This window comes from Aptenodytes forsteri, unplaced genomic scaffold, assembly GCF_000699145.1.
Source record: "Aptenodytes forsteri isolate BGI_AS27 unplaced genomic scaffold, ASM69914v1 Scaffold146, whole genome shotgun sequence".
Classification (NCBI taxonomy): Eukaryota; Metazoa; Chordata; class Aves; order Sphenisciformes; family Spheniscidae; genus Aptenodytes; species Aptenodytes forsteri.
In genome coordinates, this window is record NW_008795128.1 from 6133165 (window position 1) to 6151187 (window position 18023).

General features: G+C 39.3%; 1 protein-coding gene across 1 annotated transcript in view; it reads left to right on the forward strand.

Moving 5' to 3' along the window:
- MGA (MGA, MAX dimerization protein) overlaps positions 1 to 18023 on the forward strand; it is a 49023-nt gene that overhangs the window by 25542 nt on the left and 5458 nt on the right. The window contains exons 14-20 of the mRNA XM_009277551.2: positions 3 to 638; positions 1244 to 1543; positions 3173 to 4875; positions 12912 to 13036; positions 14380 to 14431; positions 16145 to 16330; positions 17041 to 17152. Of these exons, the coding sequence (XP_009275826.1) occupies positions 3 to 638; positions 1244 to 1543; positions 3173 to 4875; positions 12912 to 13036; positions 14380 to 14431; positions 16145 to 16330; positions 17041 to 17152 (3114 nt within the window). The remainder of the gene's footprint in view (positions 1 to 2; positions 639 to 1243; positions 1544 to 3172; positions 4876 to 12911; positions 13037 to 14379; positions 14432 to 16144; positions 16331 to 17040; positions 17153 to 18023) is intronic.

Sequence of the window (18023 nt, forward strand, 5' to 3'; positions counted from 1 at the left end):
AGCTGCCCGACCCTCACCTGGTGGTGTGTTCACACAGTTTGTGATGAACAAAGCCGGAGCTCTACAGCAGAAGATTCCTGGAGCAAGCACACGCCAGCCTCTGTCAGGGCCACAGAAGTTCAGTATCAAGCCTACGCCAATAATGGTTGTCGCTCCTGTGGTTCCCTCAAGGCCATCTCCAGCTCAATGCACAGTCTCTCCTGCGGTCACTACAGCCACCACCACTTCTCCAGTTACTGTGGAAAGTACCAGTGTGGCAGCATCTACTGTGACCACTCCTAGCCAAACAATAGCTAATGAACCTGCCTGCTCTCCTCCTGCAATTACAGTCACAGCTGCTCCTGCAACACCTGGAATCAACACCTGTACTACTCCCTCATCCACCAGTCCTACTGCCACTGTGAACGTAACAAAAACAACAGGGATTGTTGCACCAGTAGCAACCACGTCGTTCCCTAAAACTGTAGTAACACCACCAACTGTTACTTGTCCTGTTGTCACAACATCCACTTCTACAGTTGTACTAACAACAACTGCAACAGCTACATCTGTGGTGACCACACCAACTTCCTCTGCTGGCTCTGTTCCGGTTATACTATCAGGAGTTAATTCAAGTCCTTCACTGAATCCAAAAAGAGGTAAGGCTTAGGTGCTTTGGGCTATTACTGCAAATGCTTCCATCTCTTTATTCTGCCTCCTTCATAGCTGGAATACAGTCTGCAACTGTAGAACCCAATTTAAATACAGATTCACTTGCCTCACTCTTCTTTCCAAAATAGGATAAGAAATGTAATCTCTTAAGTTGCTTGTTTTATTCCAGCCTGAGCCGGTAGAGGAGGAAAGAGATGTAGCTATCTGGTCATTGACTGCTATGAAATGAACTGGAAGTCTCACATAATTTCTTGGCCCATAGAAATGTATAGCACAATTATTGCTATGACTGCTAGAATTTCATGGTTGGCATAAAGTCCAAGAATTAGGTATGGAATTACTCTCTCATCGTTAACGTGGAAGTCTTCTGAGTCATGGTTGAGAAATGTCGATGGAACTGCATGAAAAAGACTGTTCTGGCCTGATTGGTTCTATGTGTGTTCTGTGAATAAAAAGAAAAAAATGCTTTCAAACAAATCTAAAGAGATCCAGTTGTTTCCAAAATATTTGTGCTTGTTTTCATTAAGAATAATGCCTGATTTGTAGGCTGTTCTCTTAAACTGATTCTTATGTAACTTCAAAAATGTTTCAGAAGATGCTACTCCACAAGCTGTAAGTAAGACTCCCCAGAAGATGTCTCCTGGAACAGAGAAACGCGTAGGACCTCGATTGTTGCTGATTCCAGTGCATCAGACGTCTCCTGCTTTGCGACCACTAAACAACACGCAGCTTGCTCAGAGGCAGAGGATGATCCTTCAGCCTCTCAGGAGCCCTGGTGGTGTGAACCTGTTCAGGCATCCTAATGGGCAGATAATTCAGCTTGTCCCTCTGCATCAGTTTCGAGCTGCAGGTGCTCAGCCCAGTGTGCAGCCAGTGATGTTCCGCAATCCAGGTACAAAGTCCAATGTTTCTTTCTTGACTGACCGTGTATTACCCAGAAATTAACAATGTAGTTTCCGTGATGCTCCTTTCCGCTGCTGGAAGTAATTGAACAGAGTCTAATTTGGTTCTGGGTGAGTAGTTGAAAAACATAGTGTAATTACTCACATGTAATGCAACTTAAGTACCATGTGTCTAAAATACAGACAGTGCAGTTAATAGCTAAGTCACCAAAATTTGGGAGTTCTGTGCAGCAAGTAAAAGGGCCTCTGTGTGTGTGTGTGGCAATGGAGCCACGTCCATTGTACTGTCAGAACTTAAAAGAAATTCTGTTGATCTGGCGATTCAGAAATAATTTTTGTTGGAGATTCTCTTAAAAAGAATGAGCTGTTACCTGTGTCTCATTGGATGTGCTGCTAAAATTTGGGTTCTGTGCAGCAAGTAAAAGGGCCTCTGTGTGTGTGTGTGGCAATGGAGCCACGTCCATTGTACTGTCAGAACTTAAAAGAAATTCTGTTGATCTGGCGATTCAGAAATAATTTTTGTTGGAGATTCTCTTAAAAAGAATGAGCTGTTACCTGTGTCTCATTGGATGTGCTGCTCTGTTTTTGTTTGATTTGCAGGTTTGTTAGTGCTTTTAGAGCAGATATTCAGATCAAATGTTACACTACAGTACAAAATGGCTGGGTTTTTTCCTCCTTAGAGTATGAGAAGAAAAATAAGTTTGATTTTCAGCTATTTCTCTAGTGCATAGTTGAAGACAGGGTTGGAAGAGTTAGAAATTGCAGATATCTGACAGAAAATGGGTAGGATGCTGGTTGAGCATACTGTTGTACATGTTTGTAAATAAAACATGTTTATAAACAAAATACACTTTAAATGCATGTTTACTTTCCAGTAGGATTTTTCTTCTGTTCTCCCTTTATAAAGAAGCATCTTGAGGAGAGGGAGGCAGAGTGGTGTTGAAAAGAGAGGCAAGAGATGATAAAACTGTGGGGAGGAGAGAAAATAGTCCTGTGCCTTAGCTGAGGTTTAAGTATGAGGTGTAGTAAAGAATCAGTCAAAAAGTTCATTGAATTCCTTTCTGGTTTGGGGCTTTTGCTGTATAAGAGAAACTAGTTGCCAGTGGTGGTATTTTTCCTCCTTGTTTTACGGAGTTCCAAAACACCGCAGAAGAGTTCAGTAAGGTGAAAAAGATTGTGGTATAATCATGTAATCCTGTCATAGTTCTCTGTGGAAGTCTTTTTCTGAGGGGAAAAAAAATGATTTTTAATTTTTTTTTTTTTTTGAGAAAACCTCCATTTTCCTGTTTTCCAATAAATGGGAAAGTAAAATGCAGAGGACTTTAAATGCAATGCCTTTTCTTGGTTAAAAAGCTTAATGCTAGAACTTGTCATTAAATCTGTTAGTTTTAGAGTAGCCGCTACCTCATGTATTTTATTGGGGTGTTCCATATAAAAATTCAACAGTTTATATGTCTTTATGCAGTACCAGCTCTTTCACTGAGAACTGGTGGTCAAATACCCGATTACACTGTGATCCTTGAGAATGCTGGCTACTTCTAGTACAGCATCAAATACTAAAACTAAAAGAAAAAAATTGCTTTGAGGAAGTATTAGTTGATGTTTTGTTTTCCTCACAGGATCTGTTGTAGGAATCCGGTTGCCTGCGCCTTCTAAGCCTCCTGACTCACCTGTGTCTCCCACTTCCTCTGTGTCTTCCACTTCTCCTGCCACAAATTCAGCTGTACAAACTTCAGTACCCAAGTTGTCCCCTACATCTAACCTAGCCACTCAAGCATCTTCTCTTCTTCCTTCTGTAACAAGTTTTGTGTCACAGGCAGGCACTCTGACTCTGAGGATCTCGCCTCCTGCTGCTAGCAACGTGACAAATCAAACAGCCTCCGAGTCTAAAATAACCTGCAGCTCAGGTGGTCTGCCAGCTACCACTGCTAATCTCATACCTTTACAATCCGGTAGTTTTGCTTTACTTCAGCTGCCAGGACAGAAAACTGTGCCAAACTCCATTCTTCACCATTTTGCATCTCTTCAGATGAAGAAGGATTACAGGAAAATATGCAAGAAAGAGGACTCTGGTGCTGCTCAGCAGAAGGAGAATGGGAAGGCTTCATGCTCAGATGACATTGAAGTGATAGAGTCTGAGGTCACAGTGTCAGACAGGAAACAAGAAGAAAATGAGCTGTCAGTTAACCAGTCAAATAATGTTGAAGAGTCAGCATCCGGCACAATCGCACCTGATGGAAATTCCATTACATTAGAGATGGTGGAGAAGGACTCAAAGGTGCTAGAGAGTTCTTGTGATGATAGCTGCTCTTCTCAGCATGATGTTTCCGCAGATGTCATATCATCTGACCATTCGTACATCAGTGAGAAGCCAAATGATGAGGAAGAAAAAGGGGCCTCTGAGGAGAAAGAGTTTTCTGTCGGTTCTGAAACTGTAGTGGAGGCTGTTTCAGCTAACTCCGAAGCTGTTTGTGGGTCATCAGATCAGTCTCTAGTTGCTCCTCTGGATAATCCACATCCACAGAGTCTCGAGAATCAGGAGACTGCACAGTTGAAGAACCATGGGAAGGAAAAAATACATGCTGAACAGGAAGAGAAACCAATAAAAGAGCAGGAAGGAGATGCACAGACACAGGTGGAGGAGGACAACAAGGCAAGTTCTGGGCAGTCACAGAGTGAACAAGAGCAAGATACACAGCTGGAGAACAAGAAGGAACAGAGAGGGACTGAACTGTCTCAGAACAAACAAGAATGCTGGGGTGATGCCGTGCAGCCAGATACGGAAAGGAAGGAGTACAAGGGCTCTACAGAAGCAGAAAGCGTAAGAGAGAAAAAAGGAAGTAAGTCTGAAATCAGTTCTGCAAAAGAGCAGGATAATGCTTCAGAAGAGCATACAGTCAATACCGAGGAAGGTAAAGCAAGCATAGCTAGGCAGGAAGGCAGTAACAACAAAGAACAAAATGCTTTTGAGTCACAGGAAGAAATGAAAACAGGTCATGATATTGTAACGCATGTCAACAGTTCTTGGAGCAAAATATCTAGCATTGTACCCGCTTTAGAAAATAAAAGCGAGGCGGATAACAAAGCTGATACACCTGAGAAAAGTGACTTCCTGACACCAGAACAGAGGGCACAGGAAGCCAGGCATCACAAAAAGGGTTACATGCCCACTATTGATGTAACTGCTGATGATATGGAAGACGAAGAAGAGGAAGATGATGATGAGGACGAAGAGGATGAAAAAACTGATGATTCTGCTGATGAGATGCTGGATGGTGCTTCTGACTTCCCAAGTGAAGAGGAAGTAGATGTTGAAAAAGTGGTAAGCATTTAACTATTTATAAAGGGATTTTTTTTTTTTTTTTTTTTTTTTTAGATTGACCACTAACATGTCACAACCCGTGGATTTGAAAGACACAGTATGATGTTCGTGTACTGGACTTCAGTTTCTTTAGAAAGTCTAGATCAGGGTTCCAAGTGGAAATGTCTTTAATTTCTTATTAGTTGCGTGCTTTTCATAGGTAGCACTGTAGTGGCCTTTTAGAAATTGTCTGTTCTTCAGATAATGGGAGTTATATTGAGCAAGCTGTAATAGAACCATTGCACGTTGTCTTCCTCCAGTATTTACTCAAGCAGCTTGGTTCCTTGTAATATGACTTCTGATCCTAAAATGTAGTAGCCAATCTAGTATTTCTGTTATTTTAAGCTGTTTCCTTCTACTTAATTTTTGTAGCCCTTAGTTAACATTTATTTCTGGAAGGAATGTTTGAATCTCTCCTTAAATTCCTCTTGAAATTTAGTAATACATTTAAGTAGTGTGTGAAAGCTGTCATTCCATACTCGATAGTAAGGAAATTGCTCCGGAAGTCATAGAATAAGGGTAAAACATTGTGGTTAGTATAGTTAAGATATGTTTAGATTTTAATGCTCATAGAATTTCCATCAAATGTCGCCCAAAAAATAAAAGAAGACAATCCCACGTCTAACTCCTTGATGTACTTTTTATATATCAGTATGTGACTTAAGAAACAGTGCATTGTTACTTAAAATTTATGTAGTTGTGGTTTTGTGAGTCACTCAAATGAACATAAGAAATAAGGTAGCCGTTTCTTGGGATAAGATAAAAGTGGAAAGAGAAAGGTTAAACTGGAGAAGAATTGAAGAACAAACAAATTAACAATAGGAGAGACTGTGAAAGTATATAGTTCTTCTAGCCCTTTTGTGTTAATGTAGTCCTCTCGCAGTTGAAAACCAAATTAGACTTCTTTTTCTTCTAATCATATCCAGAGTAACTCAATTAAGTCAGCAACTCTGGCTTTTAGAGAATCTATTTAACTTCCAGAAAAATTGACTAATCAGTTCATATTCCAGCTCGCTGTTCTCAGGCAAGATGATAGCATATCAGCTGCATGAAGGTGAGGAAACTGAAAGTAGATGAAATTTTTGGAAGTTCTTCCAAGCTGAAAACTGAGCTCTTGCTGTCTTGTCTTGAGTTGGACGGTGACAGTTTGATAACTCCTGCATCCTTCAACAATTTCAGCAGAGTTATCATCAAGTTTTGAGAACCGCGGTTAATTCGTGCCTGATGCCCGATAAACTTTCCAGACAAGGTAGTCTTAGGAATCTGTTGGTAAGCCAACAGGTAATACAATGTCTAGGTCAGAGTAGCCTGTTATCAGGGTTGATGTTTTAAAGATGTATTTTCTTTTGTCCTGCAAAAAGATGATGAAACGAAAAAATAATTATTGGAGATTATAAGAAATGTTTGTTTTGGAAGAAACTTACTATGCAGATTTTGACTAATATGGTTTGGTAAGCCATATAAGGATATGTCTTCACCGTAAGCTCACACAAACATGAGTAAGCTAGCTTTGGTTCTAGAGCAGTAAAGCTGAGGAATGAGACCTGAGAGGACTATAAAAACCTGTCTGGAATTTGGGTGAGTTCTTGGTTTGTTAGTCTGTGCTGCCTGCAAGTTAAGTTAGCGTTTCAATGCCTAATGGAGAATTCAGTTTTAAATCTAAATATGTAAGTCTGTTATTTTTCACTGGGATGTACTCTTTTATCAGCATAGTGCTTACTAGACAGGCTGCACTGATATTGTTTGTCAGACTGGATGAAGTCAGATCATATAAACAGACTATTAGAGGATGTTTTTATGTTTCATTAAGCTAGTGGAAACATAGAAGCAAAGTGTACGTGCATGTCCACTAATACTTTTGTTTAGTGGAAATACTAATGACAGCTCTGTCACTACTGGTTTGGAATATGGACTGGTTTTAGTTATTCAGGAAATAGCCATTAAAAACCCCAGAAAACTCCAGTGAGAGTCAGGATGATTACTACTTACCTGTAGTAGTTATTACTGTTTCTTTTTTAGTACATTTCCAGTACATACACTGGTTCTCATTGCAGTAATGACTTCATTGTTCTTAATTTTGCATACCAATGCTCTTCAGATGACCTTCTTACCTTGTGCTAACTTTGTGTACTTGACTTAGACTCTTGTAGACTCTTCCTCTACTCAACAAAAAGAGAGAAGCTTCCTGAGATGGTATCTTTGCCCTTTTGTGTTTCCTACCCTGAATTGCATCAAGGGAAGCTTAGGAGGGTTGATTGTCTTGGGTTTGGTGATAGGAATAAAACCTTCTGAGAATATAAGCAAATATAATATAATACAACCTTCTGAGAATACAAGCAAACTAATCAATATCAGGACCTGTTGCCTGAACAAATTCAAGTGTGATGGTCTGGGACATGATGTTAAACTCTCAATCTCCAAGGCATGATGATTGCACACAAAATTCCTGTTGAGAATGACTGCTTGGCCTGGGCCAAGTCACAGGCTGTGTCTGTGAATTGTTCACATGAGTGCTTGTTGGCTTAAGCCAAAACCATGCCAGGGGTTGTTCTAGTATTTTGATGCTACAGATAGAGTCCCATGGTCCCGTTTAACTTACTAGTCTAAACATAGCTTCTGTGTCTGGCAAGTTATTTTATTTCAAATGTTGTTAAAACATGTTTTTCAATTGTTCTTTTTCTGAGCTGAACATTAAAATGATAAGGAACTATTATGAATTATTATAACACTGTAAGTTTAATAAAAAGTGCAAGTGTGACATATTTTGTGGATGATTTAAGTTCTAACAATCTCTCGCATGTTCTGAGCTTTTGGTACAGACCATGTGTGAAATCTGCAGACGTTGTAGCATAGAAGGCAGATCCAGAAATGAGGCATTTGCTTGGGTAATGTCTAACGACATCCGTTGTCATCTACTCTCCTTCTTTCTCAGCACTGTCACTGAGGACCCTCTGTCATCAGCCAGTTTGCTCTTCAGGAACCAGCAATAGGGGCGTAGGCTGCCAGGAACAGGCAGATAAAAGCAAGAGGAGAGTGCTTAGAAACAGGTGTTGAAATGCAGAGAGGGAAAAGTCCTGATGTTTCTATAGCAGCTTTGGAACTTCTGTTGTAGTGCAGGATTGCTCCTCTTGTGTCTCCATTCCTTAAGGTATTTTACTCTTGCAAGCTCAAAGGCATTTAGAAGTTTTGTAACTACAGGACCTGTGGAAAGACTGATGTTAGAAAGGTAGGGCTTCTACAAGCATTTTAAAAGTTTTGCACCCCAGTAAGAAGTCATGCTAGGCTATGAATAGGGTTCAGCCTATGGCGGGTTGGCAGTACTTACATAGGAATAGCTGTTCTTATGGCAGAACTTCAGTGGACTTACTTCTGACAATCTTCATGATTGTGATATTTTTCCTGTTGTTAGGAAGTCAGAGGTAGAGAGGAAAGGTTTACCATCCTGAAGCATTTTTCCCTTTGTTGTTAGATGTAAGAATGAAAAAAGTAATGTTTTTTGTTTTACATATGTCCACATTCAGGATTTGTAAACTTAGATATGAAGTTCTTGGTGGGCAGTCGAGAGTTTTTACTTCTGTTTTTTTCTCTGTCTTTCATGAAAAAGATGCCATGTCTCAGGTTTTTTAATACCATTTTTCTAGTTTGATAGCATGTAGAAAGTTCCACCATGAGAACAGCTGTAGCTGGGTAATTACTATCAACCCTTTGGTTGGCCTAGTGTAACTTGGCAGCACTCAAGAGCTTTACCATGATAGTGTTTCTACAGTAAGCTAATTTCCTAGGTTTTTTCCCTTGACTCTCTGGATTGATCTTTTGAACTACCCTGCATGTCCCCCTTCCCTGCAGTGTAATGATGTCCAAGTGTAGTTTAGACAGGGTAGTCCTGCCCACTGAAGAAAAACAATATGCATCTCTTGCATGTAGAATCACAGCAATGATACTGTATAAAATGGAAAAGTTAGAGAAAATATCAGGAGGCTTCCGGCAACAAGGAGACTTTATGGATGACCCAGGAGAGCAGGCAAGAATGAGAAGTGCTCTGTGTGTAATGAAATACAACTATGTTGTCATAAAATGTGACCTGTTAAAATTACGTAACCCTGTACCTCTTGCACATGTAATATTTCCAACATAATGGCATGTATCTGTTCAGTAGTTCTGTAATTTAAATAGTATCTTTGTTTGAATAACTTTTGTTCAGCCAGGTTTTTTTTCCTCTGGCTTTATGATGCTTTTCCTTCTCTCGTCAGGCCCTGGGGAGGATTAAAAAAAGGCTGTGGAAGCAGCTATGCTACGTGTTTACATCACCTGTTGTAGTTCAACAGAAGGTCTGCGTCTGGGGAGATGGTGTAATTCTGATATTTTCCAACTTCTTTTCTTTTGCTTTCCCTTCCCTCCCCTCTTAGCAGTTAGTAGACTTTAATTTCAGATCCAAGCTTATGTTCTTCTCCTCAGCTGAGGAATTCTTGGAATTTCAGCACTCTGGGTCCTCTAGTACATCCTTTAGTTCACTCTATGAACCCTGGCATAGCAATTAAGGACTTCCAGAGAATTTGGAAGTCTTCAGTTGTGTTTTTGATTTTCCTGCCTTTCTGTGACCTTGTGCAAATGGGTCAGTCTCTGCTTTTCAATGGGGAAGCTACAGAATTGACTTAAAGGCAACTTGGATGCATCTGTTGTCTTAAGAACAAAATGACTTGATAAAAGCATCCAAAAAGTTGCTCCTGTTCATTAAAACTGGATCTTGACAAAGTCTGTAACAAGTAAAGCAAGTGTGAGGAGGAGTTGTTGAAAAATTGCTGGCTGTTTGCATAAGTGATATTCTTCAAGTGAGATTTTATATAGTAGAAGTTAGATTTCTTAAGTTTCTGTAAGCATACAGAGCCACTCAACAGACATGAAACAAAGCTGCGTACTGTTTACAGGCAGTGTTTGAAAGTTATTGAAATACCTGTGCTGAAATGCAATGTAGTCTTAACTCGGTCACAATTTCAGTAGCCCCTGCATATGTGTTCTGGATCTAGACTGCAAGCAGTATTTGGTTGGACCTCACTAAGATCCCAGGGATGTGGTGTCTCCTGACTTTCATTCTCCTGCTGTCTTGGGGAGCAGTGGTGACGTGTAGCTCTTGACCAGCCTGTCAAGTTCTAAGTGATGCACTGCTTCCTTGGTAAAGACAGTTCATTTTCTCTGTGCTCTACCTGGTCCCAATGCTAACGAGTCTTGCTTTGTGGGAGAATATTTACAAGATGGAACAGATAAGGATTTTATTGGCTTTCATGCACAAAGAGAAACAATACTTCCTTAAGTTCCTGCCAGTGCCAGTACCATACTTTCAAAGTCAGATGAGAATTTGTTCACCTCCATGCTGCTCTTTACACTCATAACAAGAACTGTCATGGCATAATACAGATTCATAGCTGCTCTAAAGGAAAGCTGCAAGAAACCCCAGAAGTTAGTAGTAGTAGTAGTAGTAGTAGTAGAATAACTTACGCCTTTCCAAATACAGAACTTGCCAGAGATCAGAGCTGCTTTCCTGGGCAGAGAAGAATGGTGTCTTTAAAGTCAGCGCGTGTTAAAAATATCTTTGAAAGAAAGCACGAGATTGTTTTCTAAGGCTAGTCATTTCTCATCTAAGGTCACTCGCCTTGCTCTTCTCTTTCTTTTTTCGAAAGACATGACTTTTTACAAGCATAGAGATAACAGGTAACATGGGAGTGTGCATAGTAGATAACATGGGAGTGTGCATAGCAACTTGTAGAAGTAAGGATGCTTTTCTGTTCAGATCTAGCAGCTATAGCTGATAACCTGAGCATCGCTTTTCTTTGTTTCAGCAGTAATATCTCGATACTTCATAGTACAGGAAGAGGTGTCAGCTTCTCTGCAAGTGAGTAGTTTAGAAGTTTATACCTCTTTCTACACAGAATCTATACTACCAACACTTTGTAGGACCCCTCATGACGTGAATGGAAGGTGATGGAAGACTTGGGAATATTTGAGAGTGGTTTTACTGGGGGGAGGATGCTGCATGGTTTCATTCTTCTTAAAAGACTTCTACAGGCAGTATTGCATACGTGTGTGTGTATGTATGTAGACACTAAAATAGATATACTATATACATACACACTCTTTAATATGTGTATGCCCTTTTTCATATATATATGCGCATACACTTACTATATACTTTACTAAAGGCTACATTGCTACAAAGTATACATTGCTATACTTTACAAAGCTTGTATCTCTAGTGTAGCCTTTAGTAAAGAAGGGCAAACTTAATTTTTCATACGGATTGTTTTCAGTTTTCTGTAGCCTTGATCACACAGCCATGGGAGATGGTGTATTACACAAGGTTTAAAAAATACTGCTAATTTTATGTGGCAGCATGATTCACAGTGGTGGTCACTCTGTGGTGTCAGTAACTAAGGTGGCAATTTTTATGTTGTACTTTGAATTTTAGATAGCCCTGCTGCAAGTTGTGGGTTTTGGGATTGTGTTTTTCTTCTTTTTTTGGTTTAGAAAAGGCTGTGTTTAGTCAGTATGAAGAAGCCAAATACTATATCAAACATTAGGTTATTACAGATCCTGCTTCTCTGTCAAAAAGGAAATTATCAGCTAAGATTTACTGTCTGGTTATAAATCGAGTCCCTTTAAACTAACATAGCTGCAAATTTCACAGGTATAAATTTCATGACTGATCATTGGAAATGTGTATCCTTAACCAGGTGTTAGTTATGCTTGTGTGGTAATTTAGGCTGCTCTTGTTTGTTTTCGTTCCAGTGCTGTATATAGCCTAATCTGTGGTCAGCTGAGTAAGCGCAACACTTTCTCCTCTCTAATCAGTTTCTTAAAACAGCAGTGTGAGTTGCAGATAACTTTAATCAGTACCATGAAAAGCATTTATTAGAGGCCACTTACTGATCCAGTATTGCACAATGCTTTCTTTTCCTGTTCTGTACTTAGTGGGTTTTGTGATTAACTGCATCAATTTCAGGTAAGTATTCAGTTCAGAGAAGGAGGAGATTGCAGCTCCTCAAAAAGAAAGAAAAGAAGGACAAAGGGAAGGAAGGAAGGAAAGACAGAAGAGAAGAATAGGAGGAGGACAAGGGTTAGTTCAGGGAACTGGGTGACATAGAGCACAGAATGGAAGTATAATTACGTTTTCTTACTTAAGGAGGAGAAAGAGTTCTGCATTCTGTAAGCAGACCAAAGATTATAATATAAAAAACTTCAATAAAAAGTGTAATACAAAAAAATTGCTTGAACAAGGCTTTTTTTGTTTGGCGGGGGAGGGGAATCACCTGGTACTACAAATGGCCACAAGATTGATATTTAACTCTTGTAGTTGCTACAGCACTGCAGTTGTTCTCTGTCTTCACAGATGGTAGCAAGTTTTCTTGGTCAGGCAAGCATGGAGGAAAAGTACTCTTCAGAATATCATAAATATTTAAAATAATTATTGGGCAGCGTTTTGGAAAGAGCCAAAAATCATACTCTTCACCATGTAAGCAGTTTACTGTATGACGCAAAGAAGCCTGGTTGTATGATGTTCTGACTGTTGCTATCTTAGGTATGAGAGACCATTACCAAGGTGATAACTATCTCAACTCGTGTCAAAAAAATGTTAGTTAGCAAGAGTCTACAGTAGTAGGTTGTAAAGGCAGTTTAATCTTATTTGAAAATGGAGGCAGGAAAGCTCTGCCCTGTGAAAGCTTTTTATCTCACCCATAGTAAAAGCATAAATGACAGAGATGGGTTTTGCCCTTACCAAAATTCATTTTGCAGAGTTGCTAGTGGGAGGAATTCCTCGAGGTGACAGTTAAAATAACCACCTGCTTAGCACTGTTTATTGGCCAGTGTAGCTGGAGATGTTGATTCTTTAATGGTTCTTAATGTTCTAATGTAATCTCTTTTGAGACTGAAGTGAAACTGTTTTGGCCTGAGCTCTATTGCTAAGTAGATACTCATTTTAAAAAACAAAACAAAAACTGTTCCAGGATGCGTGTGAATACAGTGAGGATGACGAGCAGGTGGACATTGAGACCGTGGAGGAGCTTTCAGAGAAGATTAACATTGCCCGTCTGAAGGCCACAGCTGCTAATATCCGACCTTCCAAACAGAAGTAAGCATCCTTGGAGAGCACTACAGTTTTGTATTTTATTGATGAGCTGGCGTTGAATGAACCCATTAAACAACAGGTTTAATATGATGGTAAGATAAAGCAAGGCTTGTGTCAGGCCTTCCTGAGCACTGGTGCTTCCCAGTGTCTGTCAGAACTAAGAGTAGATTTGAGGTGTCTTAGCCTTTTTTTTCCCCTCCCTTCTAATTAATTTGTTCATGGGGATGTGTATCTTGTAATGTAAAATTATTATGAGTGAATCGCCTCCCTTCCTGCAAACTGAATATGAGCAGGGTTATCTTGGTTTTAAATGTGATTTTACAAGCTTTGTTTATTCTTGCTGGTGGACTTGTTATTTTTAGGCAGGAGCAGTAATTGGTTTAATCCCTGATCCTGTAAATGAAAGCTTTGTCTTTGGGACCATTGCCCAAGTGAAGAAAGTATTTTCTTATTTACATATAGTCTGCCATGGTTGGATAGCTTGGCTTTTTTTCTGTTCTGTTTTTGTTTGTTTGTTTTTGTTATTGTTGCTGCCCTTGCATTTATAATGACAAAATGCAAAGTAAAAACACAGCTTACTTGAGGTATGTACAGATGGTCATGGCTATTTCCCAGTTGCACCAAACAAGAGAATGGGGAACGTTGCATTCTTAGTTCTTTTTGTTTGAAGAATTTTTTTGTAGAAACTTTGAAAAATCTGTTTGGTGATATTATATACCTCCCAGCTAGTTCCTATTTTTTTCCTTCAAAGATACAGCTCAACTTTTATCCTTAGATGGTGACTTTGCTATAAATTGTGAAGATCTTTCAGTGAGAGAGAAAAACAGATGTCATGTTTTGTAAAAAAATTCTTTCAAACGTGTATTGTTCTTTGTTTTCTTGAAGCTCCTGAGATATGAGGAAGCTGCTGTTATATATTAGGATAGTAATAAACGTGAGGATTTTGGTTGGTTGTTCTTGGTGGGGGAGGGATTGCTCTGCTATCCGTATTGAATCTGTGTTTTTTTAAAAAGAACCAAAACGTAATAAAAAAAATTACTTTCTGCAGCTAACAGTCAAGGGCTGAATTTATTCTCTTTGGAATATAGTGAAATAGTTTGTCTTTTGCACTATGGGATAATTTTACAGCTTTCAGAACAGCTGAATTTTTTAAAGGATGATGGCATTGGAGATAAGAGTTCACTTTCTTGAGAAAGCTCAACAGTATCCTGCTTTCATGTAGTTAAACAAGGAAGAGTTAATTTCAGGGATAAAAATGAGCAATTCTAGGCTGTTGGAATGTAGTTAATGAGGATAGAGTGCATGAGATGAGTAGTGTTGGGAAAAACTTTTTACCTTTCTTCCAGATACCATGCTCGTAATTCTTCGGATGAAAAATTATCAGAAAAACCTACGAAGGTATATGTTTGCTCTCCTCTTTCCTTTTGGTATCACACCTCCATTTTAAAGATGAACTTTCATCTCAAGTGCAACTCTTAACGCGATTTATCTACCTTCCATATATTTATAATTAAATACAAGAAACCAAATGTGTATATGGGGGGAAGGGGCTCAGTCCAAATCTCATTAAAGAAAAAGGACTGCTACTGGCATCACTGGGTTTCAGATTCAGCTTTATGTACGGGAGGAATATCTGCCTTTTATTTATTAGTACATTTGCTTAGGTTTTGTGTTCTTGGCATAAATAACTTTTACAGCACACATAAAATAATGAACAACTGAGAAATGTTTTCATGTATCGAAGAAGACAGTAGGTAGGATTATATAGGCACAGCACCGGGTGAAGGATTTCTGAAAACAATAGTTTAAATAATATGTATTTATGCAACTTAAAGATAACGCAGAATCCTTTCAAACCAAAACTCACTGCAGTCCTTCTGCAGCTTACGCTGTATTTTAGGGTGGCTTTTAAGCCAGTTTCACTAACTGTCCATGATAAGTATCTGTGGTGTACAGGTGATGTCAGGTCTAGAGCTACCTGCTGGGGTGGGGTGGGGCTTTGAGGTGGGGCGTGAGCCTGGTGTATGTCTTACACGTTAGTGCAGACTGGTATGTATGCTTTTGCCTGAGATGGAGATGGGTTCCAGGATGCTCTGCCTGCCTTGCCTTCTCCACGTATTCTTCTCTCTGCCCTTGAAGTTGCGGCATGAGGCCCTTCCTTGAAAGGAACCTAATGCCCAACACGAGAGCAGATGCAGTTGCAGCCTTACTGTGCTCAGTCTGCCTGTGAGGGCAAAATGGATGTCAAGAGTCAGGTTTCAGGAGACAGTCTTCAGGTTCCTCCTAAGGCCAGCAGGCTCAGAAATAGTATCACTGGACCTGAGGAGTCTTTCCATGATTCACTGGGGTTTGGAGCAGACCTAAAATGATGTAAAATATGTGTTAATACTACTTTTTAAGTATTACTTCATCATGAAATAAATAGCATAATTGTACAAAACCTGTAAGAGTAACGATGAGATAACAAACCTTCAAATCTGTAGAGATTAGTAGTTATGCTTATTGCCTGTCAACCTCTTTGGAACCTTAAGCAAATTCAAAATCAGAGCCTGTCTTTGACGCTTTCTGTTTCTTGGTAGATGTCTGGGGTGATAAGTTTCGATGCCGTCTTTTACGTTCTTACCTACAATGTCTCTTGGCCCCAACCCATATATACCCATGAAACAAAATAGAAATCAAACTAGTTTAACTCCAGGGAAAAATTTCAAGCGTCCTATATTTGATGCGATTGTTTCATTCATTAGTAGACATTTTTGACAACCAAACTACAAAAAAAATTGGCTCAAACATGCGTGATTTTGCTGTAATCCTGTGGCTTACCTAAGTAGCCTTGTGTTGCAAAAAATGAAAGCTTATGAATAGAAGGGACTGCTCATGATCTTTTCCTTTAGGGTTGATGTGATGATGTTAGTAATTTCTTGTTGGTCAGCATTTCATGCTTATTGCGTGTGCTTCTGACGCTGAACTTTCATGAAAACATAATAGCAGAACAGCATGACATGAAATCTTCAGGTGTCTGTAGAAACCTTGTAAATCAGGCATGCCTTTGAACATGGTTTGCCATTACATTACCTTTTTTATTTAAGCTGGTCAATGTGGTTACTTCTCCAGCAGAAACCTCAATTCTGGAACAGAAAGCTGAAGACTGAGGCAGAAGCCTTTGCTCATTACCGCCAGACACACACAGCAAATGAACGCCGGCGACGTAATGAAATGAGAGATCTCTTTGAAAAGTTGAAGAGAACTCTGGGGTTACACAACCTTCCCAAGGTCTCCAAATGCTACATTCTCAAGCAAGTAAGTATTTTGAAGCTTAAGTGAGGAGGAGAATCATTTCATCTGGACAGAGTAATTAAGCTAGTATGAACCCTTTGAGTGAGTCCCAGTGATACTATGAATAGAGAAGTTCTGTCATCTTTACAGGACTCTCTGGAATAAAACAGTATCTGAAAGAATCTGTAGTCCTAAAAGCTTAATCTTGATGACACAGATGCCTGTTTTCAGATTAGCCTTCTCCTTGTTATATTCTTTGTGAATTTAACCATGGAAGGTTATGTCTTAATTCCTTAGTGGTTTACTGTGTACATCAGGCAATGTTAAAATACATTGGACTTACTTTTTAGTGCAGGAGAAGATAGCATTTCATTAAGTATTATAGTGACATTAAAAACTTAATTGTAAAGATGTAAATGACAGGAAACAAAACGTAAGTTGTAGATAACTAATTATGCTTCTCAGCTGTACCTTGAAATTGTAGGATAAAAGTTGTGTTTTTTCTTTAAAATCGCTGAACTTTGGAGGAAGGACGAACAAGATGTTTATCACTTTCCAGCTTGCATTTAGGGAAAGCTGGCATTATGTGGTACTTCACATGCTTTCTCTGAGTCCTAGTTTCTCAAGATGATGAAAACGTCTAAATATATTTTGTAAAGGTTTCTGGGAAGGAAAATTATTTTATTATTTTGTGTATTGTTGGTTTATAAATCAGTTCCCTGACACTTTTCTAGGCTTATGAAGAAATCCAAGGATTGACTGATCAGGCAGATAAACTTATTGGGCAGAAGAACTTACTGACGCGCAAACAGGATGTTTTGATTCGAAAAGTATCCACGCTTTCAGGTGAGACTGTTTTTGGATACAGACTAGCTGGAATAATGAAACAAAAGGCTTTTAAGAATGGGAGTGAGTGGAGAAATCCTCTGTGGATCCGGGTGAGTCATTAGTTCACATAAAATTTAGACTCTTGACGCCAAACAAAGACCTGCTAAGCTCTGACTCAGCAATACACTCATCATGCTGATAAGAACTGCTTTTATTTTCCTTCATGCCTAAAGGAAGTGTAAATGATCTCTGTGCAAGCCACAGGCTTGGGTTCCTGTGCATTGGGTATGCTTTAGGGGGCGGAGGGGAGCAAGTCACTTCATTCTGTCATGGGTCACATCCTGAAATGGCTTTTCTGCTCAGTGCTTCACAAGTATGCACAGCTGTCTTTGATCGGTACCAAAACCTCTGACTCCTGTGGTCAACTTCGCAAATAACTATCCTTGTACTGCTTCTCTGAGAACTAGTGCTAGTAGTGTCTAGAAGAAGGCAGCTCTGTCCATAGAACAAAATTGCAGTATATTCTGAGCTGCTACTCATCTAGGCATTTCAAGACAAAACCATGTTGTATTTATTGTGCCTTTCTGTCTCATTTAGAGGTGTAGGAAAGCTGTGACACATGTTCAGCCAGTGTCAAAACGCGTGTGAACAAACAAAACATTGAATTATTCTTGTAATCTTCTTACTGTCTGGGAATAAAAACAGGAGACGACCTGTAAAGTAGAAATGAAAGATACTTAAATCTTGTGTATTTATGTGAATCAGTTCGTGTATATTTGAGGTACTTGGTAAAAAAAACCCAAACATATATATATATATATATATATATATTTTAAAAGTGTTTTAGTGAACCCTCATCTTAATCTAGAAATGTACGATAGGCCTTTTG